This window comes from Osmerus mordax, chromosome 16 (genome assembly GCF_038355195.1).
Source record: "Osmerus mordax isolate fOsmMor3 chromosome 16, fOsmMor3.pri, whole genome shotgun sequence".
Taxonomy (NCBI): domain Eukaryota; kingdom Metazoa; phylum Chordata; class Actinopteri; order Osmeriformes; family Osmeridae; genus Osmerus; species Osmerus mordax.
Window position 1 is genome coordinate 2,979,247 of NC_090065.1, and position 24,614 is coordinate 3,003,860.

Below are 24,614 nucleotides of genomic sequence, written 5' to 3' on the forward strand. Positions count from 1 at the left end.
TGTAAATGTCCATTTGTGTCTTGGACTAACGCAACAAAGATACTGTCAGTAATTTAAGCTACCCCGTAAATATGTATACATTTATTGTTAGAAACATTTTAATACATAACAGTCAATACAAAAATGTAATACAAAGATACATCGCTTCAAGAGCAGTATTGTTTATCGCTGCTGTTAATTCAAAGCAAGCTTCCAAACTGATTTTGGATAATAAACAAATATATCTCGACAAAACTGCTTTGTGGTCATAATTCTTGAAAGAGAAGGCAAAGATTTATAAAATATACAGCCAGTTGATTGTACATATATATTGGTGCCATCTCCTGTAGACATAGATGGCATGCATATATATATATATATAAAACATTGCACATTTAAGAAACTGAAAAAAGAGCAAGTGTACACAATATACAACAAGGCACTGAGTGAGAAGTATCTAGCTCTATCTTTGGGTGGAACTTCCGCCAGCGGAGATCCAGGGAAATGTTGTGGGTTGTTGCCGTGGGATACTGAATTGCAGTTAGATCGCAAAAACGTCGGTTGGGAAACACGTACACCGTACTGCATGTAGCACCTTCTAGAATCGTCTGTGACTCTGGCAAACAGTGATATTTTGAGAGTTTGTACTGGTTTGTATTTCTTTGATTTCTTTTAAGTACAGTACGATATAAAGGTTTTGTATATCTTGTTTTGGATTTTTTTTTGGATTTGGCACTTTAGTGAACACGACATCACAGGCAAAATCCCCTTCAAACCAACACGCTCAGTAACATTCACAGACACAACTTGAAATGCTTTCGACAACCAAGTCTCATATTTACATATTTCGATAACACCAAAGATCAGTAAGCGTTCCAAAGCAAGGCATTCCCAGAGAATACATGTAAAACGAACCTCCATTCAAATACCCAACACCTCATAGTCTCTCTACCACCCTCCTTACATTCAGTCAGCTGACACACACCCTCTGAACACTCGCAGAAACCGTCTCAGTAACATTTAAATCCGGTGCCCTTCACCTAGCGACAACAAAGCCCTTGAACGTTACCATGGCGGCATCAGAAAGATGATGCTAGCTGGTTAGCGGTTAGAGCTGACGGGTGCTGCTTGTGTTTTTGCTTGTCTGTAGCCCAGAGAGTCGAAACGCTTCCCTCCAGCGGAGAGGAGGAGCGGCCTGGCAGGGTCACTACATCTGACCTCTCCGGCCGGGGAAGTTTAAAGGTTGTATTTGAAGGGTCAAGGGTCAGGGGTCGAGGTCTCACCAGGCGCTGCCATGGCTACTGTCCTGGCTGCTGACAGACTGAGAGTTGCTGTAGCGCTTTTTGACGATCATGCTGATGTAAGCTTTCATCAGCTTGGCGATGTCCATGACCTGGAGCCGACAGGAGAGAACCTGGGTTAGGAAACGTTTCCACTGAAAGAAGCTGTAAAATCTTTCATTCACTTTCTCTGTATGGGAATTGGCATTCAACCACATACAGTCCACTCACAACCTGCTCATTACACACTGCATCTCTGCATCTCAGCCACCTGACTGGTTAGGGAATCGGGCTAGTAATCAGAAGGTTGCTGGTTCAATTCCCGGGCGTGCAAAATGATGTTGTGTCATGATGCAAAATGTCCCTGTACTTACTGTAAGTCGCTCTGGATAAGAGCATCTGCTAAATGACTAAATGTAAATGTAAATCTCTGCTCAAAACTATCAAACACTTTTATGCGTGTCACCAGAGGATGTAAACCTCCAACTCAGGACTGAACGGCCTCAGAAAGCCGCCTTGCCCCCCAGTGTCCCGGCCGCTCAGCGCGAAACCTACCAGACTGGTCTCGAACATCAACTCCCGTCCCTCCACGGCAATCTTGTAGGTGTTGGGCAGCGGGGCGCCGAAGGAGAGGATGAGCTCGTAGGGGAAGACCTCCAACGGCCAGGGCTCTCCGCGCTTGTAGACGGAGATGGCTTCCCTGCTCACCCCCAGCCACAGCTCCACGGGGAACACCCCGTCACGAGACTGTGGCGGGAAAACAGGAAGAGGACGCGATCGTGAGCACGTACGCAGAACGGAGAATCACCTGATCTCTGATCTACATTCGGACCACGGTGTCACATCAGGGCACGAGGACCGAGGGAACCACTCACCTCCACGTTGAAGAGAGTGGACCCGTACCCAGGCCACTCCTTGACCAGGGCCATGTACTTGACCATGGCCTGCTCCTGGGTCATGCCCTGCAGTTTCCTCCACTTCTCTAGCAGGCTGGCGCGGGCCGCAGCGATCTCCTCCCTGGCCCACACCTCCAGCATGTTCTCCTCCTCCAGCTTCTGCCGACTCATCGAGCCGCTCCGGAAGCTCCGCCTCAGCGTCCCCTCCAGGAAGCTCGACCGCTTCCTGTCAACCGTCCCGGAACGCTCTGACATGGAGGCGGCGGCGCCCGGGGCGAAGGTTTTCGCCGAGTTCTGGATGCGGGCTCGGAGCCTGGCCATGGGGAGCAGCTGGGACGTGTCGGGGACGGCAGCCTGGGAGTTGTAGTCCCCCAGGAGGTATTGTAGTCTCAGGGCGGCCAGGAACTGGAGAGTGTCCTCAGGGGCTGGGTACTGGCCTCTGATGACCGCCTCATGAGCCTGGAGGAGAGGAGGCGAGAGGGGAAGAGAGAGGGGACGAGAGGAGGAGAGAGGGGAGGAGGCGAGGAGAGAGGGGAGGAGGCGAGAGGAGGAGGCGAGAGGGCAGGAGAGGAGGAGAGGGGGGGAAATGGGAGAGCAGGGGAGAGAGGAATGGGAGAGAGAGTGAAGGAGGCGAACAGATGGATATCCATATTTCAACTGATCATAAAAACAAGAAAGATGTTAGAATAGCTGTCATCTGTGACTCATGTACCATTTACAATATGTGAATTGGCTATCTTTCAAATGACTGTGAAAGAAACGAGTGGCGTCAAATGAAAGAGTGTTAATTTGGTACCTGTTCGAACATGAAGGCGAACTCGACGCTGTCCCTGGGGACACTGGTGGTGTCCAGGAAGCAGTAGAGTTTGAAGTAGAACTTCCATCCTGTGTTGTTCTCATCCTGACTGGCAGACAGCCTGGAAGACACACACACTGTTAGAACGAGCGCGTCCAAACACACAAGCCTACTGAGGCACAGGCGTGCACACACACACACACACTTTACTGTGATTTTGATGCACCGTGACAGTTCACAGAAACGTTTCTCACCTCCACTAGCAACCACCCCCACAGCTACACACACACACACACACACACAGCTACACACACATACCCACAGCTAAACACACCCCCCCACACAGCTACACACACAGCTACACACCTCCCCCACTACATCAAGCGAAGGCGTCATCACTCTCACTCTCTTCCTGCGTGATCTTTCCGTATCTCACACAAACAAGTACACACACACACACACAGTCGCCGGCAGACTTACTTTTCAAACTTGGCCAGCACATCGGCCACCACAGTGCGACTCTCGATGGCCTTGTCAGTGGAGTCGTTGTGTTCAAACAGGGCGAACATGTTCCTGCTGTCCTCCATGGCCAGGCCTCGGGTCAGCTTCTCAACCACCTGGACACACACACATAGACACACACACAGACACACACACAAGGAAGTACAAAGAGGTATGAGCTACTGGACAGCCAAACCAACAAGTTGCCACCCCATCCCAACCTCCACCCGTACTCCATCCCAATGCCAATCACAACCCCACCCCACCCCTGTCCCCCTCACCTCCCCGGCGGTGGTGTGGGAGTTGATGGTGATCTTGCAGGAGCCTCCCCCGTGGCAGTGCACCGTGGTGGTCATGTCCTGGCGCGCCACCACGGCCCGGATCTCCTCCTGGGACGGCATGTACTCCCGGCATCTCGTCTTCCTCAGGGACTCCTGGGCGAAGGATGCACAGCGCTCCATCTCCGTGCCCGGGAAAAGCTCCCGGGTCCTGGGAGGGGGAGAGGGTTGGGGTGAGGGTTGGGGTGAGGGTGGGAGGGTTGGGGTGAGGGGGAGAGGGTTGGGGTGAGGGTGGGAGGGTTGGGGTGAGGGTAAAGGTAAGGGTGATGGAGATCGAATGTTAACTGGTGTACACCCCCTCAAGTCACAGAACAAATCCTCCTAAAAAAAAACTCCAACCTAACTGCCCTTCCAACCTCGACAAGACTCCTCACCTCTTGAAGTGGAACTTGAGGTACTTGAGGATGCTCCGGGAGGGCAGGAAGCTGCAGCACATGCAGGTGAGGATCCTCCAGCTGCGCAGGTTCCCCTGGTCGCCGGGCTGAGGAGGCCTGGTGGTCTGCTTCACCAGCTGGCAGTACAGCTCGTCCCTCAGGGGTCTCAGCTCCAGGCCCGTCTGCAGTACGCCCTGGATGATGGGCACGGCGTCCGACACGCCCTCCAACTGCTGCAGGGAGCCGAACACCTTCAGGGCCTCCTCCTGGAGGGTGGTGTAGCCCTTGGTCCTCACGGCTGGGGGTGGAGGCGAGAGGGGGAGAGGGTTGGGGTGAGGGGAGGGTTGTTAGTCACTGATGACTGAAATGCTACCGTGACACACGTGGATTGTTTTATATATGACTAGGGAGTCAGGTGGCTGAGCGGTGAGGGAATCGGGCTAGTAATCCGAAGGTTGCCAGTTCGATTCCCGGTCATGCCAACTGACGTTGTGTCCTTGGGCAAGGCACTTCACCCTACTTGCCTCGGGGGAATGTCCCTGTAATTACTGTAAGTCGCTCTGGATAAGAGCGTCTGCTAAATGACTAAATGTAAATGTATGTAAATATAATCCACTGCGTAACTTTAAATTCTAATGCAGTCCGAATAAAAAAGGGGAATCCAGTAATAGGGTTGGTTAGGTTAGTTCCTCACAGCAGGTGTGGATGTCTCCGTAGGGGAGGGGGAGCAGGGGGGAGTGGAGCGGGTGGTGGCTGTATCGCAGGATGGGGTTCCTCTTGTAGATCTGCTCCACCACCTCACTGTTCAGACAGTTCTCCTGCGGGGACACACACACACACACACACACACAACGCTCAACCTGGGCTCACACACTCCGCTCAGCCTAGCTCCTAGTGCTATACTAGAGAGCGATTCTATAGTCCTGCACTGTCGTCTCTAGTACTAGAGTCCTGTACCAGTCCTGTACTAGAGTCATGTACTAGAGTCCTTTCCTGTAGTACTGTACTAGAGCCCTGTACTAGAGTCCTTTCCTGTAGTACTGTACTAGAGCCCTGTACTAGAGTCCTTTCCTGTAGTACTGTACTAGAGCGTTACTAGAGTCCTGTTCTGTAGTACTGTACTAGAGCCCTGTACTAGAGTCCTTTCCTGTAGTACTGTACTAGAGCGTTACTAGAGTCCTGTTCTGTAGTACTGTACTAGAGCCCTGTACTAGAGTCCTGTTCTGTAGTACTGTACTAGAGCCCTGTACTAGAGTCCTGTTCTGTAGTACTGTACTTGAGCCCTGTACTAGAGTCCTTTCCTGTAGTACTGTACTAGAGCCCTGTACTAGAGTCCTGTTCTGTAGTACTGTACTAGAGCCCTGTACTCACCTTGATGTCGTGGATGAGCTGCTGTGTGGGCGTGTCGATGGGGGCCTTGGTGTCGATGACGTTCTGCACGGCGCTGGCCCACCTGGTGGCCTCCGTTAGCAGTTTGGTGTAGAGGTGGTAGGCGTGCTTACGACCGTACACCGTCACATTCCAGTAACCTGCGGGGGGGGGGGGGAGGGCATCACGCACGGTCAAGGGTGTTCAGCGTCCAATCAGAGGTGTGTGTACTGTAAGTGTGTGTCATAGAAAGGTTGCTAGGTGATCCTACTGTTCTCCGTGGCTGCGTTCAGCGTGCTGCGTGCGCGGCAAAGCATGAAGAGCATGCGGTGGAGTGCCACAGAGTGTGCTTAGCGTGTAGCGTGTCAGTAGCTCGCTCGGAGCGTGGAGCTCCTTCTCACCCGTCTCCTTGAAGATCTTCTCATCTGGCTGCACCACAGAGCACAGGCTGTTCAGCACCAGGGTGCCCAGCTTCAGGGCGCTGCGTTCCGAGCTCTTGTAGTAGTCCAGGGAATTGTGGGTAAGCAGGAACCAGCGCTTCTTCAGTTTCAGGGCGGCCCGGCTGCTGTTCCTCATCTCCTTGTGGAGCCAGCCTGAGAGAGAAACCACAGAAGAAGTCAGGGAGTCAGGTGGCTGAGCGGTTAAAGAATCGGGCTAGTAATCAGATGGTCGCTAGTTCGATTCCCGGCCATGCCAAATGACGTTGTGTCCTTGGGCAAGGCACTTCACCCTACTTGCCTCGGGGGAATGTCCCTGTACTTACTGTAAGTCGCTCTGGATAAGAGCGTCTGCTAAATGACTAAATGTAAATGTAAATGTAAGAAGACAGAGTCAGTCAAACACACAAACTCACCTATCAAGGTAATGAATTAAAATAAATGACAAAAGGAAATATTGCTGGCTAACAACTACCAACCAATAACAATCCCCCCCTCAAAAAACGGCATCAGTTTGTGTGTGTGTGTGTTCCCCTGACCTCGTACGATGAACTCCTGGCCCTCGACGCGTGTGTCTCCCTTGGAGCGCTGCAGCAGGGTGATCCAGTGGTGCATCTCCTCCGGGGTGTCTGCGTTGCAGTGCAGCACCCTGTTGGCCGTGATCATCACAAACGCGTTGGGCCTGCGGGGGTGTGGGGTGGGGGGATGCGAGCAACGTTAACACTCAACACCTCAATGTGTGTGACGGGTGGGGTCAGAGGGTAGGGTTGACAGGGTGGGGTGTGTGTGTGTGCTTACCGCTCAGGGTTGTCTGAGGCACACACTGAATCTATCATCCCCACATCCAGGGTGCCCTGAGAGAAAGAGAGGAAGAGGGTTGACCGACTTTTGTTTGGTTTATCCGACCAATAAAATCATGACTCAGTGACTCACCACTGTGTTCATGAACATGACTTAGTGACTCACCACTGTGTTCATGAACATGACTTAGTGACTCACCAATGTGTTCATGAACATGACTTAGTGACTCACCACTGTGTTCATGAACATGACTTAGTGACTCACCACTGTGTTCATGAACATGACTTAGTGACTCACCACAGCGTTCTGGGGGTTGGCCTGCTCGTCGTGCATCTCTCTGATCTCCTGCTCCGTGGAGCCGTGCACCTGGCTCAGAACGCTGAACCACTGACTGTAGCCAATCACACAGAGACAGGAAGACGGTGTCAGCCAATCATGTAACATGGTCATTGTGAACAACCACGAGCGCAAACACACGTACAAAAGCACTCACACACAATCTCTGCACTACTGTACAATCAAGCCCCTTAAACTAACCACCTATATCCAATATCCTACCCTCCATCTCCTACCCCCCATCTCTTACCCCCTACCCTCCATCTCCTACCCCCCATCTCTTACCCCCTACCCTCCATCTCCTACCCCCCCATCTCTTACCCCCTACCCTCCACCTCCTACCCCCTACCTCCTACCCTCCACCTCCTACCCCCTATCCCCTCCCTGTGTGGGTACTTGCCTGGCGTCCTCAGCAGACTCTGCTATCAGGTGGTACGTGCGCTCGGGCATCACAATGTCAATGCCGTTCTCCTTGCCTGTGTTGTCCACGATTTCTCTGCAACACAGAACACAGACTCACATGAATCCCACTGCGAACACAGAGGAGTAGATATACTGACGACCCCTACAGCTGGTCTCCTGTTTCCTAGCCCCCTGCTTCCTAGCCCCCTGTTTCCTTACTTGGCCGTGTGCATGTCCAGCATGCCCTTCATCTTCTCCTCCCCGTCGTTCTCAAAGTACATGAGCTTGCTCTGCCGCAGAACGAACCAGCGGCGCTTCCAGTTGCGCCGCGACAGCGTGGACGAGCCTCCGCCCTTCTTGTTGAGCCAGCCTTGCTTCAGAGCTTCCTGCTTGGCCCGGAACCACAGGAAGGTCTCGTCCTTCAGGACGCACCAGCGACGCTTCCATGTGTTCATCAGCCCACCTGGAGAGAGAGGGGGGGGAGAGGGAGAGACAGAGAGAGAGGAGGGAGAGAGAGAGAGGGGGGAGAGACAGAGAGGGAGGGGAGGGAGGGAGAGAGAGAGGGGGGGGAGAGGGAGAGACAGATGGGAGGGAGAGAGAGAGAGATAGAGACGGGGGAGGGAGGGGAACAAGAGAGAAAGACAGAAAAAAAGGTAAGAGAGGAAGAGAGACGGAGGAAGAGAAAGAGAGGAATACAGACAAAGAAAAAGAGAGTGAGGAAGAGATGGTGAGTATGGTTGGATCTGTCCGTTCTGAATAACTGCAGTGCCATCTAGTGGTTAAGCAGTACACTGCCCTTTAGTCCTGTCGAGAGAAGCAAATCTCCCCTCACAAATTCTACACAACAGTAACTGCAGGAGGGCGTGACGTCTACCTTTGATGTGCAGGAAGCTGTGGAAGTAGGGCAGTGTGACACAGCTGTAGACAGAATCACGACGGTAGGACAGCTCGTCGTCTGTGTCAAACCTGTCAAAGTCATCCTCGCTGTCCTCGAACTGGACACACAGAAAGGGGACGGACGTTAGTGACGGTCAAGAGACCTACCTCAGCCACCTCCAGGACTGTACATCACATTTAGGTATATATAAATATATAAAAAAAACATTCTAACAAGTGATATCATCATTATAGTAATTGATCAATGACATACATAGAAGTCTTTGATTAAAGTGTAGTCAAGATAGTGTTGCCACCCTGAAGTATCCAATTCTATCACCCTGACGGGGGCAGTAATACCACCCTTCAGTGTACGCTGCTGCCCCCCTGATACCCACCGAGGACTGTTGCCCCTCCGAGCTGAAGCGGTACGCCCCAGAGCTGTTGTAGGTTCCCATGGAGACGCGGTAGTCAGGTGACCACTGGCCACTGAGAGAGTTGGAGAACGCCACGCTCCCGCTGGACACGATGGCCCCTTCGTCGTAGTCGTCCTGGTCGTAGTCCGAGTCCTCGTTCGGAGGGATGAGCTCAACCAGGTCCTCCGACTGGGCCTCGGATGAAGCCTGGGGCCGGCAGTAGGCCGAGTCCCCGCTGGAGGAGGCACTGTGGCAGGCCTGGGGTACGGGCGGGAGAGGCAGGGGCTGGTGGAAGAGAGGCAGGGGCGGTGGGATGACCCCGTCGTTGGCGTACGGGTCCTCCTCGGACGAGTCGTCGCTGGTGCGGATGCCGCTGGTGCGCTGTCCGTCCGAGTGGCCGTGTTCGCTCGGGTTGGGCGAGTCCTTGAAGCCCTCGTCGTCCGCCCCGAAGCCCTCGTCCACCTCCTCTTCCTCCCCCCTCTCCCCGCCTCCCTTCTCCTCCTCCTCCTCCTCCCCCCCCTCCTCGGCCACGCCCAGGGAGCTCTCGATGTTGCGCACGCACTCGTCGATCTCGTCGAAGTTGAGCGAGTCGAGGAAGTGCTGCGCCGCCTTGCACGCCTCGTCCTCCAGCCTGCGGAGCTCCTGGTCGCGGAGCAGCTGCAGCCGGCCCAGCGAGGCCTCCGTCAGGGACAGCTCCTGCTGCTCCTTCTGCCTCTGCAGGGCCTGGATCTCCCGCTCCAGACGCAGGATTTCCTCCACCTGGGACGCCTCCTGGGGGCGGGACGATGCCTCCTCCTCCTCCTCCTCCTCCTTGGATGTATCGAGGGTGTAAAGGCGGGAGGGAGGAAGGGAAAGGGGGAGGTGAAAAGGAGGGAGGGAGGGATGGAGGAAGAGAAGGTGGTAAGCAGGAGTAAAGAGGAAGGAGGAAAGAGAGATGAAGGGAGAGAAAGGAGGAGGGAAGAGGGTTAGCAGAGGGGAAAAGGAAAGGGTTCAGTTTATATCAGAGCACCTGGCGACATTCACTCAGTGGTGTGTAAAATAGCTTCAGCTACCTCCAACTCGTCCAGAGCAACCGTCGACCCCTCCGATGACTCCTCCGAGCCCAGGGCCAGAGAGGCCTGCTGGGCCTGGGAGACCTGCTGGGCCTGGGCCAGGGCCTGGGAGGCTAGCTCTCTGGCTCTCTGCAGCTCCTCTATCCTCCGGGCCTCCTCCACCTACACGCAGCCAACAGGAAGGCGTTCGTCAATCAATCCGTCAACCAATCATTGTTTGTTTTCATATAGAATAGACTATAGAACAGTTTATTGAATAAACACATTTCAAAACAACCAAGTGCCGACCGAAGTGCTGTACAGTACAAACACCTTCACGGAGTGTGACTCACAAGGAAGAGGAATTGTCTTTTAGTGTTTTTGTAATGCTAAACTGATTAATGTAGCTATATTAAAATGCACTGCATGCAGAGTGATAATAGTCATACCTGTCGAGCGAGCTCTACTGCTTCCTGTCTCTGCCTCTCTCTGGAAGTCAAGAGAAACACATTCAACAACCACAAAAAACACCCCAAAAACAAAGAAACACCTCACGTATTTGTAGAAAGGAAATCAGGAAAGATATCAAAACAAACAACGTCAATTTTTAACATATGAAACGCTACACACCACAGCTAAAACCCCCACTCCAAACCCAACCCCACCAACACGGAGAGAGCACTAAACACCGTCCCACCTCTCCAGCTGCTCCTCCGCCCTCCTCCTCTCCTCCTCCTCCTCCTCCCTCCTCCTCCTCTCCTCCAGCAGCAGGCAGAACACCTTGCGAGCCTGCTGGCCCCTCAGACGTTTCTGGAAGGTGAGCGTCGCCCAGCGCAGCAGCAGGAACTTCCTGCGCCAGTAGAACGCCCGGTAGTTCTTCTGAATAACCACAATGCACTGCAGTAACCTCCTGTACTGCTTCCTGTTAAGATAAATGAACTGATTAATAGAAAGGACACGCAAGACGATTTAGATGGATTGCACGATATAGATAGATTGCAGACAGTCTACATGCATGTTGCCTTGTGTATTACCTAGCCATGTAGCCCATGACGTGGGCCTGGATGACCATGGCAGCTTTCAGAACCTCCACCTCCCTTTGTTTCTCCAGTCTGTGCTCCAAAGGCTCCCGCATGAAGACCTGCAGGACGGAGGTGGAGAGGAAGAGGGAGAGGGAGGGAGGTGGAGAGGAAGAGGGAGAGTGAGGGAGGTGGAGAGGAAGAGGGAGGGAGGTGGAGAGGAAGAGGGAGAGTGAGGGAGGGAGATAGGGTGAAGCAGAGGGAGTTAGAAAGAACGAAAGGGAGGGAGGTGGAGAGGGAGAGTGAGGGAAGGGAGGGAGATAGGGTGAAGGAGAGGGAGTTAGAAAGAACGAAAGGGAGGGAGTGTGGAGGGGAAACAGAGAGAGGGAGGAAGAGAAGGAGGTAAGGATGAGTAGAGAGGAAGGGGGGAACAGAGATGAAGGGAGAGAAAGAGGGAGGGAGGAAAGCGGGTGGATAAAGGGAAAAGGAAAGGGGGATGGTTCAGAATAAACATCAGAGCACCTGGACATATTTACACAGTGGTGTAGAAAATAGATTCAGCTAAACAAACTGAATTCGTGAGGTCTCCAGGGCCTTTTGGTAATCCAGGATGTAAAATCCATATTTGCAGGATACCAAAAGCATTTCCCCAAGCAGCAGTTGTGTAAACAGAAAATGCCTTCAGAAAATGCCTTAAGTAAATACGGCTCACAGTTGATATCATGTGTACTGTGATGCAACAAATACATTAAAAAGTATATACCCTAACGCTTATTCGCGTCTATGAATTAAAGAAAAAATATGAAAATTATATACAGTACGTAGCACTGTTAAAGATTCGTTCAAGATTCGTTCAAGATTCATCTCCAATCGCAAAAGAACTACAATGCCCAATAAAACATGAATGTTAATCAAACCAGCCCCCCCGTTCCTTTGTTCACACATCAGAGACTCTAATGAAGACTGTTGAATGAATGACCCTGGCGAGTCATTTAGCAGATCACATTCTGAATAGACTCATCTACCGGCACTTAGTACGGACACCTGCTTTAGGACCCAAGCTGTCTTCCATTGATAGGGAAACAAGCCTCATTGTTGGGCCTGGGGGTTAAGCTGATTAGAGATGAGATGATGGGGTCTCTGGCTGGCTGGGCTGTGGGGAAATGTCACTGTGTCACATGGGTATTGGTGAACAGACTGGCTTTATCCAGCTCAGTCACAAACGGCACGTTCTGATAGGTGGGTGGACAACCTTCTATCCTCAATAAGAGAAACCATAATGAGGTTTCAGTTGGTACCTCTCATGAGAAAATGCGCTTTCTTTAGTCTGAGACCTTATTAGTAGTGTAATTAGTCGACAACACACATACTTGTGATGTGTGCGACACACAATATGTATTCTGTACACACACACACACACGCACACAAGTGGATCTATAAATCTAATCCTTTCCATTCATTACCATGTAAATGAGTGTGGGTAATTACAGGCTGAAACTGAGCCTGGATTTGATTGTGCCGCGCTGCTCTGCGAACAGGGGCGTGGGGAGGGAGGCGACCCCTGGAGAAGGGGGAACACAGGGTGACCCCACGGTTCCCCGCAGGAAATTAAGTTGGAGGCCATAAAACTCAGGCAATGGTCCTAGCATGCTCCATGCACTGTGCGAGAGTCAAACATAAATCTCACCAGCGAGCGCTGAGCGGCGCTATCGATGCAAGCCCCCCCCCACCCCCCAGAGAGAGATAAACATGATTTCCTTCACAACGAAAAGGCGGATACGCACACAAACAAGCAAGTCTCACAAAGCGTGGACACAAACATTATCGTGCATATAGACGCACACATATACAGGATTTTCAGATATGGACAGACAAGGTCACCAAGCAGATCTTGCAGACTGTATACAGTCACAGTACACACACACACACCCGGCCAAGGCGATCACACACACACACTCCCTCACTGCTGTCACCTCCAGCTGTGCCACATGGTCACGCTGCGGACTGTGATCTGTTTGTCCATCTGTCATCTCCCATTAGACACATACACACACATCCTCACACACACACACGCACGCACGCATCCTCACATACAGAAACACATGCATATGCACACATACACACATATGGACACATGTACATACACACAGACACACAAGCACAAAAGGACATTCAGAGACAAGCACACGAACGCTGACACACACACACTAACAGTCCCGTCTTCTATCTAACACAGTGTGTGATAGAGCAGGGGGTGTGATAGACCGTGGCCTGCAGGGATGGAAACTCAGTCCGATAACACCAGGATGGAACGCTCAGAGAGCTTTGCTGTTCCATCAGTCAGAATCACACACGCACGCATGCACACACACAGGCACGCACACACACACACACACACAGTCCCTCAGGTGACAGTCGTATAGATGGCATAGTCTAGGAATATATGTCTTTTTATTAGGACCTGAGGGCAACAGAGTGGTCACAAATGCAATTGTATTACATCTCCATGGAAGCCAGCCGATGTGCAGTCATGTCACTCTGAGACCTGGAGAGATAACCTTGGTATCTAAGCCAGACCCAGGAGCACACACTGTTCATTTGGTGGACCGATATACGAGGATGTCATGTCGGTGTCCTGTCACTATAGTAGCTGAACTGTAAATCGTTACAAATGTAAAAAATATAAATACAATAAAAAAAGCTTCATATAATGTTCCTAGAAAGATGAAATGTTTCAGTTTTTCCCCCAAAAATTATAATACATATATATTATATATATATTTTTTTTTTGAACAACCCTCACAACAGTGATCAAGTGTAAACATAACTGTTGATGTGACAATCTCTCTCCCCCCCTCCACCCTCCTGCTCACCTTTGTCTTGCCCAGTTGCCACTCTGAGCAGGTACTGTCGTAGCAGCGGAGCAGCTGTGTGCAGCGCCCCCTGGGGTCCTCCTCCTGCACCTCCACGCTCCTCATCAGCACCTGGTACCTGGGGGGGCGGGGCAGGGAGGGGGGGGCAGGGGGCGGGGTTAGCATACCACACTAACAAAGCAAATGTTGTGGGTTCTGTTGTGAGTTGTGTTGTGGTTGTGTTGTGGTTCACCTGGTGCAGAAGTCCTGGATGGGTCTCCGTACGGGGAATCCTGAGCGTCGTATCTTCACAGTCTCCAGCATCCCGGAGTATCTCAGCTGGTTCAGCACCACCGTCGGATCAAACTGCTCGGGCATCTGCGCACAGCAAACAGGTGTGGGGTTAGGAAACTGGCGGACGGGCGCCATTTTGGTTCGGACGGGCTTTCATTTACATTTAGTCATTTAGCAGACACTCTTATCCAGAGCGACTTACAGTAACTACAAGGACATTCCCCCGAGGCAAGTAGGGTGAAGTGCCCTGCCCCAGGACACATCCTTTCGCACGGCGGGGAATTGAACCGGCAACCTTCTGATTACTAGCCCAATTCCCTAACCGCTCAGCCACCTGACCCCCAGTATCTATCTCTCATTGGGGATCTGTCCAACTTGCCTTTGACCCCAAATGTCCACCCAGGGGCACGACGCAGAGAAGCAACAGGAAGGAGAAGGCCAAGAGGATCTCTTACTACTTAAAGAACCCCATTCAACCCCAGACCCATTGACCGGGGCTGCCCCTCACCCCTAACCCCGGCAGGAGAAGAGGCCCCCGAATAAGAGACGGCATTGATACCCCCCAAGTAATGCCTCTTTTATTGAAAGGGCATCTCTCCTGATAGCCCATTGATAGCCCTGGTTCACTGGAGAGATGAAGTGAAGTGATTCACTGGTCGTCGGAGACTGGGGCTGAATAGTGGCCTTTAATGTCCTCTCTGTCACAGAGACGTCTCATAAGCATACCGGTCATTAGCATGATGATCTGGGGACTGAGTGTCAGTCGCCAAGCCATTTCTGTGACAGGAAAATGCCCTCTGCCCCTCTCCCCCCCCCCCCTCTCTCTCTCTCATTTATCTCCTTTTAGTCCAAAGGCCTGCCTGATTTTGGCCTGCCTTATTTTGAATTATGAATAACTACATTCCTCCCTTTATCTCTCATCTCTCTGTCTTTCCCCCTCTTTCTGTTTCTTTACTGCTCTCCTTTCTCTCTCTCTCCCTGCCTGTCTCTTTATCTCACTCTCTTCATTCTTTTCTTCTCTCTCATTCTCTGCTCTTCTCCTTCTAATTCTCTTGTAGATTTATAGTGGGTGTCCCAGACGAGCCCTGTCTCCTTCCTTGGGCTTCTCTCTCCCTCCTCCCCTTCCACTCCCGTCTTCCCTCCCTCTCCTGTCATCTCCTTCCCCCTCTCCTCTTGTCTGTGCATCAGATATGTCTGCTTGTAGATGTGACGTGAGGAGAAACAGTGAGGAGAGTCTGCTAACAGCCACTCCCTTCCTTTTTGCTTGAGAACAAAAACGCACAACTGGAGTTCCAGGACTGTCATCTCTCCCTTTCTTTCTCACGGCGACGTCGTTTCTCCATAGATCTTACATTTACATTTACATTTTACATTTAGTCATTTAGCAGACGCTCTTATCCAGAGCGACTTACAGTAAGTACAGGGACATTCCCCCGAGGCAAGTAGGGTGAAGTGCCTTGCCCAAGGACACAACGTCAGTTGGCATGACCGGGAATCAAACTGGCAACCTTCGGATTACTAGCCCGCTTCCCTCACCGCTCAGCCACCTGACTCCGCACCGATCTTCTCAATCAGGCTACTCAAAAATGCATATATACACAGAAACCCTTAGCCACACTGAACGGGCAGTTAGGAACATATAATATTGATAGACGCATTGGATGATCTAAAAACCGCTCGTCACAATAGCCCGAGGGAACCCCTGTGTGTCTTTCCCAGCCCAAGTCTGAACTAAAGGTCAGAGGTCAGCCCTTTCAGACAGACAAAAGGGGGTGTCGATGGTGGGTGTGATGGGGACGGGGAACCAAGAACGAAAAGTCAAACATAGGAAAAGGCAACCTTATTCAAGGTGTCCATCATTCTTAGCAAAGAGGAAACATTCTCACAGGGGTGGAGGGAGAAATGGAAACAGAGTAGGATATGTTTTGATGCTGAATGTGGGTATTTGAGGGTCTGGTGTGTCCATGTCTCAGTTGATGGATGATGATGTGTTTTGAGTGCTCGGGAAATGGAAATGTAACTTTTAATAAATAGGTTGTTATGCACCACTGGGCAATCACTTGGACAATGCTGGATGGATTTGTAAAATATATTGAAAAACTGTTTTGGAACCCGTGTTTAAATAAATAAATTGAAAATATAAAATACATTTGAGTATTCAAGGGGAAACATTTCGAAACGGACACAACAGTAATAATCACAGCGGGATTCAAAGCCACAGCAAATCAATAAATCAATATAACATCAGAAAGAGGACAGTGTTGTAATAATATTTCCTTCTGATGGTGAGTGAGATTGGTCTCACATTATACAAATATATTAATAGTAATAAAAAAAAATTCCCTCCCCAGGCAATTCCTAGGCATGCCATGCACACTGCACTGATATCCTTGCGTTCATTTGGTTTGAACTTTCATTAGTTAAAACAATATAATTAGGTATTGTTTGGAGTGACAGATCATTTAGCAGCACCACAAAACACTAAATAGTTCAGAAACACCCAGAAATCAGAAACACTCCCGCCACCCTTCTAATCAGTCTCCACTGTAGCTAACACACTGTGGAATCACACCACAAAACAATTCCAAACCTGACAATACATCTGGAGTAAAACGAAAAGGAAAAGCAGACAGGAAATTCAAACGACAATCGACTATCTCCGTATCCATACCGATAACAAGAAGCCACGTGCTCCTGTGTCTCATAATCACCTTCCACAAACCGCATCCGGCCATTCCAAAACACAGTCCCTAAAGTAGCAATGCACCGAGCAACAAGCACACAGCGCACTTAGCCTCCAGCTAACACTTCCCCATTCAAAACGCATTCGATCTTACCATGCAAAGTAGCGTAGCTTCTCATTGTATCAAACAGAGCCAAGCTCTCGGGGTCCAGTGAGAAATAAAGTAAATGACAGAGAAGTTCCTTGGTTTGTTTTCCCGGTCTCTCTCTCCCTCTCTCTCAGTCTCCCTCACACACACACACACACACTACGCGAGAACACACAGCAGCACTACAACGTGAACAAAGCCCTTTCCCCAGCTCCTCTCCCATTTATGTATGGAGAGGGGGGGGGGGGAGTTACCATGGTGATGCGTCTCACGCTGGGGCTAATTTGTGCAGGCCACTTGTAGGGCCCTAATGCAGAGGGGAGGGTGTGTTTGTGTGTGTGTGCGGTGTGTGTGTGTGATAGGATGAGGCAAATATACAAAGTGTGTATGTCTGTATGAAAGAGAAGGTGTTGCTGGCTTGAACACAAACACGTGCCCTCTGCATCTGTGCATCCTTGTGTGTGTGTGTGTGTGTGTGTGCGTGCCCGTGTGTGTGTGTGTGTGTGGAGGGCTGAATTACACTTGGACAAAGGGAGCGTGCAGAGGGACAGCTCTGGGGACCAGAACAGCAGACATCCAGGGGGAAGCTGTTTACTTTCAAACGTGAGGTGACACTGGGTTCAGCTCTGATAACTGCCACCGAGGCTGGAACAGGAGACAGAACAGAAAATGGAACTTGAAACAGAATGGGAGAACAAGGACTAGAACAAGAAATAGAACCGCATATATAACTTGAAATAGAACCGGAGGTAGAACAAGAGATACAACAGGAGACAGAACAGGAGACAGAACAGGAGACAGAACAGGAGACAGAACAATAGGAACTACAGTAAATCATTTCCAGAAACACTGGAACTGAAGAGAGTGAGCTGTCCTTGTAACACCAAGGTCACAACAGCCCCGGGTCTTGTGTTACTTACAAACACACACGTGTGTGTACGCACACACACACACACGTGTGTGTACGCACACACACATACACACCATATTGCACACTGTGGGGGGATACGGTTGTCGTGGAAACCGGCGAAGCAATTGATGGGCATGGATGATGGGTGTGACAGCTTTTATGAGACAGAGAGAGGCAGTGTGTACGACTGTCTGTGTGAAAGAAAGAGAGTGTGTGTGTGTGACAGTGTGTATAAGTGTGTGTGTGTGTGTGTGTGTGTGTGTGAGACAGTGTGTCTGCGTCTGTCATGCAGACACAAAGACAACGATGCTCATTCTGATGTCATTCAGATAACGTAAGGACATAATAAAGAAGAGGAAAGCTGAATAGATGAAGCAGAAGGAATACTTTCTGTACCTGCAATCTAATGTTATAAGAGCCCATTTTGGACCACAGACTAGGTCACATGACCACAGACTAGGTCACATGACCACTTTCCAGCTCATGGAGGACAACTTGGTGTTGAGGTAGTCCAGTGATATTACACAACCTGGTGCTTTTTAAATCCAGCTCTCAGATATTAACACTGACAGACTTAAGAGCTGATTGAGAAGAACTACTTCTTGGGGCCCTATCAGGAAGTGTGTGTTGAAGTGTGTGGGAGTTTAAGTGTGTGTAAGCACCTGTGTGTGTGCGTGTGTGTGTGTGTGGAGGGTTTCCGCATGTGTGCGTGTGTGTGTGTGTGTGTGTGAGAAGGTGGAGCGTCTGTGTGTGTGTGTGTGTGTGTGTGTGCGTGTGTCTGTGTGTGTGTGTGTCTGTGTGTGTGTGTGTCTGTGTGTGTGTGCGTGTGTGTGTGTCTGTGTGCGTGTGTGTGTGTGTGTGTGTGTGTCGTTTTAAGAGAATCCACGCCAGTGTGTTCCCGAGGCAGCGAACACTAACCCTCTTCACAGCCTCTCACCTCCCGTCTCCCTCTCTCCCCTCCACAGATGCCTCTCCAACAGGCACCTCCCTGGACGCCTCTGGGGGCTCCAGGGCTTCCCCAGTTGGGCTGCAGCCGTCTCATGTCCCCTGGGGAAAGCTCCATGCACATCCCCTCCACACTACAGTTCACACGAGTCAAGCCCCCCTCCCCGCTTTACTAAATTAAAGCCCATTCAGGAGTCATCTCCCCCCATGTCCTCCTCTACTTAGGCATCGATCAGACGTGCCGTCCTGACAGACGGAGATGTTTCGCCTCATAAAAACATGCTTGCTGCCCAGCTGTCCCCCCCCCCCCCCCCCCCCCCCCGACAAGACCCACAGACCCAAACCCCGGCCCGGGGGTGCAGTGTGTGTGTGTGCGGTAGTGTGTGTGTGTGCGGTAGTGTGTGTGTGGGTAAAGAGGTTATAAAGTGTGATGGGGTGTGTGTGTGGTGTAGTGTGTGTGTGTGCGGTAGTGTGTGTGTGGGTAAAGAGGTTATAAAGTGTGATGGGGTGTGTGTGTGGTGTAGTGTGTGTGTGTGCGGTAGTGTGTGTGTGTGTGGGTAAAGAGGTTATAAAGTGTGATGGGGTGTGTGTGTGGTGTAGTGTGTGTGTGTGCGGTAGTGTGTGTGTGGGTAAAGAGGTTATAAAGTGTGATGGGGTGTGTGTGTGCGGTAGTGTGTGTGTGTGCGGTAGTGTGTGTGTGGGTAAAGAGGTTATAAAGTGTGATGGGGTGTGTGTGTGGTGTAGTGTGTGTGTGTGCGGTAGTGTGTGTGTGGGTAAAGAGGTTATAAAGTGTGATGGGGTGTGTGTGTGGTGTAGTGTGTGTGTGTGCGGTAGTGTGTGTGTGGGTAAAGAGGTTATAAAGTGTGATGGGGTGTGTGTGTGCGGTAGTGTGTGTGTGTGCGGTAGTGTGTGTGTGTGCGGTAGTGTGTGTGTGGGTAAAGAGGTTATAAAGTGTGATGGGGTGTGTGTGTGGTGTAGTGTGTGTGTGTGCGGTAGTGTGTGTGTGGGTAAAGAGGTTATAAAGTGTGATGGGGTGTGTGTGTGGTGTAGTGTGTGTGTGTGCGGTAGTGTGTGTGTGGGTAAAGAGGTTATAAAGTGTGATGGTGTGTGTGTGTGGTGTAGTGTGTGTGTGTGCGGTAGTGTGTGTGTGGGTAAAGAGGTTATAAAGTGTGATGGGGTGTGTGTGTGGTGTAGTGTGTGTGTGTGCGGTAGTGTGTGTGTGTGTGGGTAAAGAGGTTATAAAGTGTGATGGGGTGTGTGTGTGGTGTAGTGTGTGTGTGTGCGGTAGTGTGTGTGTGGGTAAAGAGGTTATAAAGTGTGATGGGGTGTGTGTGTGGTGTAGTGTGTGTGTGTGCGGTAGTGTGTGTGTGTGTGGGTAAAGAGGTTATAAAGTGTGATGGGGTGTGTGTGTGGTGTAGTGTGTGTGTGTGCGGTAGTGTGTGTGTGGGTAAAGAGGTTATAAAGTGTGATGGGGTGTGTGTGTGGTGTAGTGTGTGTGTGTGCGGTAGTGTGTGTGTGGGTAAAGAGGTTATAAAGTGTGATGGGGTGTGTGTGTGGTGTAGTGTGTGTGTGTGCGGTAGTGTGTGTGTGGGTAAAGAGGTTATAAAGTGTGATGGGGTGTGTGTGTGGTGTAGTGTGTGTGTGTGCGGTAGTGTGTGTGTGGGTAAAGAGGTTATAAAGTGTGATGGGGTGTGTGTGTGGTGTAGTGTGTGTGTGTGCGGTAGTGTGTGTGTGGGTAAAGAGGTTATAAAGTGTGATGGGGTGTGTGTGTGGTGTAGTGTGTGTGTGTGCGGTAGTGTGTGTGTGGGTAAAGAGGTTATAAAGTGTGATGGGGTGTGTGTGTGGTGTAGTGTGTGTGTGTGCGGTAGTGTGTGTGTGGGTAAAGAGGTTATAAAGTGTGATGGGGTGTGTGTGTGGTGTAGTGTGTGTGTGTGCGGTAGTGTGTGTGTGGGTAAAGAGGTTATAAAGTGTGATGGGGTGTGTGTGTGGTGTAGTGTGTGTGTGTGTGTGTATGGGAGGGTATAGCGTGTAGGGGTGGTAACAGGGACAGAGAGAGGGGGGCGAGAGATCATTCTTTTGTGTGGGGGGCACGTGTCCATCCAAGACACGAGTCTCTCACAATAGACGAGGTTAAACCGTCACCACCTGCAGCCTGGGGAAGCCTGGTGTGAGCCTCTCTCTCTCTCTCTCTCCCCCTCTCTCTCCCCCTCTCCCTCTCCATCTCCCTCTCCATCTCTCCCCCTCCCTCCCTCTCTCCCCCCTCCCTCCCTCTCTCCCCCTCTCCCTCTCTCCCCCCCTCTCCCTCTTTCTCCCCCTCTCCCTCTGCCTCTCAAGAAAATTTCAAAAGAAATACACATCTCACACACAGACACACGTATCACAATGAGATATCCTCTCTCTCACTCTCTTTCACACACACACGCACACGTGCACACCCTCTCTCAAACAGAGCACACGCCACAGCATACGAGACAGTGTTCATCTGTGTCCGGGGCTACGGAAGCGGAACCTTCCCAACGCTCCGAGGCCTCACAGAGACCAGACACTCGCCTGAGCTGGGTTCAAACCCCTGAGCTGTGTTCAAACCCCTGAGCTGGGTTCAAACCCCTGAGCTGGGTTCAAATCCCTGAGCTGGGTTCAAACCCCTGAGCTGGGTTCAAACCCCTGAGCTGGGTTCAAACCCCTGAGCTGGGTTCAAATCCCTGAGCTGGGTTCAAACCCCTGAGCTGGGTTCAAACCCCTGAGCTGGGTTCAAACCCCTGAGCTGGGTTCAAACCCCTGAGCTGGGTTCAAATCCCTGAGCTGGGTTCAAACCCCTGAGCTGGGTTCAAACCCCTGAGCTGTGTTCAAACCCCTGAGCTGGGTTCAAACCCCTGAGCTGGGTTCAAATCCCTGAGCTGGGTTCAAACCCCTGAGCTGGGTTCAAACCCCTGAGCTGGGTTCAAATCCCCGAGCTGGGTTCAAACCCCGGCCCTGTGAGCCAGCAGGACACCCCAGGTTTGTCGTTTTAGACGTTAAATTTGATTCTTTTTTTTTCTTTTCAAGTTTTTACATATTTGTGTGTCAATTTGGCTGTGATCTGACTCTGACTCATTGAGGTAGACATGCCATGGATGAGGGGGTGAGCTAAGTATAGTTCTGTCAATAAATCACTCAATACTAGCCAGAGGACTTGACCCTGTGGTTATCCAACCACGCTGTGATGAAGTGGATTAAAGTTACTGAGCAATGCCCGTATCTACCAGAAGACACAATTGGTGGTTTTGATTGACTCATTCCACAATTGGTGGAACAAATCAATTTACAATCACACATGAAAATATATGTACTGTATTGGGGGGCATACACACACACACACACACACACACACACACACACACACATACACACACTGTCCTTGCCACTGGTAAACAGACACACTTGCAACCTCTGTTTCTTTAGACAGAAGACTATATATCTACAGCGTCTATGAGTATCAATGCATCCACTACAAGCTCACAGCACCCCATAAAAGAGATGTTTATCATCTGTCTGTTCAGCAGTTAGCAGCTTTCCAGTGTTCTGACTGACCCCCACCACCTCACCCCCCAGCTCACCCCCCCCCTGATCCCCCCTCTTTCCCCCCTGCTCCCCAACCTCCCACAATCCCCTTCACATCAGCCTGTTGCATGGCAACCAGGGATCAGAGGGTAGCAAAATGCTAGCCTCTTTCTCGTTCCTGTCCTACAAGTGTGTGTGTGTGTGAGAAAGAGTGTGTGTATGTGTGTGTGAGAGTGTGTGTGTGTGTGTCTGTGAGAGAGAGTGTGTGCATGTGTGTGAGAGAGAGTGTGTGTATGTGTGTGTGTGTGAGAGAGAGTGTGTGTATGTGTGAGAAAGAGAGAGAGAGAGAGAGAGAGAGAGAGAGAGAGAGAGAGAGAGAGAGAGAGAGAGAGAGAGAGAGAGAGAGAGAGAGAGAGAGAGTGTGTGTGGTAAGAGAGGGAGGGTGTTTGGCTTCTCACTGAAGAGTGGAATCATCCTATCTGGGATCCTGGAATCCTCATCTGTTTTTCCACTTGAGGTCTCAACCTTTTTACATTATACAACGGGTGCCGTTTATTGGCCCGATATAATAGTAATGTGTGTGTGTGTGTGTGTGAATGAGTTGTCTGAGTGTGTGTGAGTGTGAGTGAAACCCTTACCTTGTGAGTGTTGGGCTTGATGCATCGCACGAAAAAGGGGTTTGAAGTGCTGAGTGTAGCCATGAGAGAGTGCAGAGAGTTCTAGAAGAAAGAAAAAAAACAACCATGAACATACAGTTACACTTTGAGAGTACCTTATTTATACACTACTTTTTATTCCAGAATATTCCTCCATATCTGAGAAGACTGAGTTCTCACCTTGAACTGAGAGCTGACTGTGGGTTTCTTGTGCTTGGAGCTGGATTTGAGAGTGTCCTGGTTGTTGCGACTGGACACGTGCTCAAAGAGGTCGTACACAAAGTCCAGCCTGCCACCACGCAAAGGAGACGAGGGGAGAAGGACACAAGGTGGGGAGGGGACGAGTGGACGAGGGGATAAGGGAATAAGAGATATACTGATATAAACAGCACTGATATGTTGGCACAGGAGCATTTACATAGAAAACAACCCTGTTGATGAATCGATTTGCTCCCGACAAGGTGCGGTTGAAAAAGAAAACAAACGAAAATGGTTGTGAATTAAAAAAAAACGGGACTATATTAAAAATGTATGTGTGTGCGCTTGGACCCTCCCCCTCACCTGCTCTCTCTCAGCAGATTGAGGACATCATCCCTGAAGGTGTCCCTGTTCTTCTCCAGCATCCCTCTCACGTCGTACACCACCTACACACGGCCACAGGGGGACGCCGGAGAGACAGCAGACTAATGAGGCGCACAGTGTGAATACTCAGGACACCCTGTCTCCTCATGGGCGGATGCATTCATTCACTTGGGGGTTGATGCATCGCATTCGAAAATACAGTTAGTAGTAGGTTATTTATGAACTTGTTTTTGGAATACATTAAAAGGCTGGCAGCCTTTTTAATAAACACTGTGGAATCATACTTTTTCAGCCTTTATAAACAGTGTGGGATGATACCTGTTCAGTTTGAGGGGCCTTACCTCTCCTGCATAGTGTCTTACTCCAAAGTAGTGGACTGCAACTCTGGGCTTCACGTAAAAGGAGTTTTTCTGACAGGTAGAAAACACACATTCTCACTGTTATTCTGCCGTTTCCCTTCGCATCCAATCAATAGAAAAGAGCTTTGTTTTTACATGAATGGATTTTATTCCTTTGCAAAAAGAGGACTGGAGTTAATTTTGCCAAAATATCAAACACAGAGTCAAACCAGATGTTAAGAGCATTAAAGGTGCAGACATTGTCTGGCCTCAGCAAATACCATCTTTTAATGTGAACGCTATGAAAAGCAAAAAGTTAATTGGTTCCTGATTTTGCTAGCGAAATAGCCTGAATTAACAAAGGGAACCCACAGAAAAGGGAAAAGGTGAAACGAAACAGCATCTCTTACTCTTGGAAGCATTAATTTTGAATAGAAATCTGCCCAACAACCAGACCATGTAAGGGTTTCTAGATAAATTCTTGTTTGACTAAATATTCAAGTCAAGTGCTACTTCTGTATTCCATCTGTAAAACATGTCTGAAGACAAGACTGACGACGGCAGCATAGCTGCACAGTAAAAGCAACGTCGACCCACAATCCTGCCGACACGCATATCCTCTCACATCAGCCAAGTACATTTAAAAAGATCATAAAAACCCCCCCACCAGACTATTACTTTTCATAACATTTCACTTTGTGTTTTACAACCTTTGTAATAGAAGACCTAGCCCCACATTTAGGTATATGTTTATTGTATGCACCTTCCTGCCAAAGCAAATTCCTTGTCTGTGCAAACTTTCATGGCGAATAAATC

General features: G+C 50.2%; 1 protein-coding gene across 1 annotated transcript in view; it reads right to left on the bottom strand.

Moving 5' to 3' along the window:
• Position 1: 1 nt before the first annotated feature.
• The window catches only part of myo10 (myosin X), an 82,092-nt gene continuing 57,479 nt past the window's right edge, over positions 2–24,614 (bottom strand). Inside the window, 27 exon segments of the mRNA XM_067252778.1 lie at positions 2–1,372; positions 1,815–2,006; positions 2,135–2,614; positions 2,952–3,072; positions 3,432–3,568; positions 3,734–3,941; positions 4,165–4,462; positions 4,859–4,982; positions 5,536–5,693; positions 5,934–6,125; positions 6,509–6,651; positions 6,768–6,823; positions 7,068–7,161; positions 7,507–7,602; positions 7,728–7,971; positions 8,383–8,503; positions 8,783–9,607; positions 9,853–10,014; positions 10,281–10,320; positions 10,529–10,753; positions 10,866–10,972; positions 13,724–13,841; positions 13,956–14,080; positions 22,861–22,941; positions 23,059–23,167; positions 23,440–23,522; positions 23,802–23,870. Of these exon segments, the coding sequence (XP_067108879.1) occupies positions 1,259–1,372; positions 1,815–2,006; positions 2,135–2,614; positions 2,952–3,072; positions 3,432–3,568; positions 3,734–3,941; positions 4,165–4,462; positions 4,859–4,982; positions 5,536–5,693; positions 5,934–6,125; positions 6,509–6,651; positions 6,768–6,823; positions 7,068–7,161; positions 7,507–7,602; positions 7,728–7,971; positions 8,383–8,503; positions 8,783–9,607; positions 9,853–10,014; positions 10,281–10,320; positions 10,529–10,753; positions 10,866–10,972; positions 13,724–13,841; positions 13,956–14,080; positions 22,861–22,941; positions 23,059–23,167; positions 23,440–23,522; positions 23,802–23,870 (4,722 nt within the window). The 3' untranslated portion in view covers positions 2–1,258.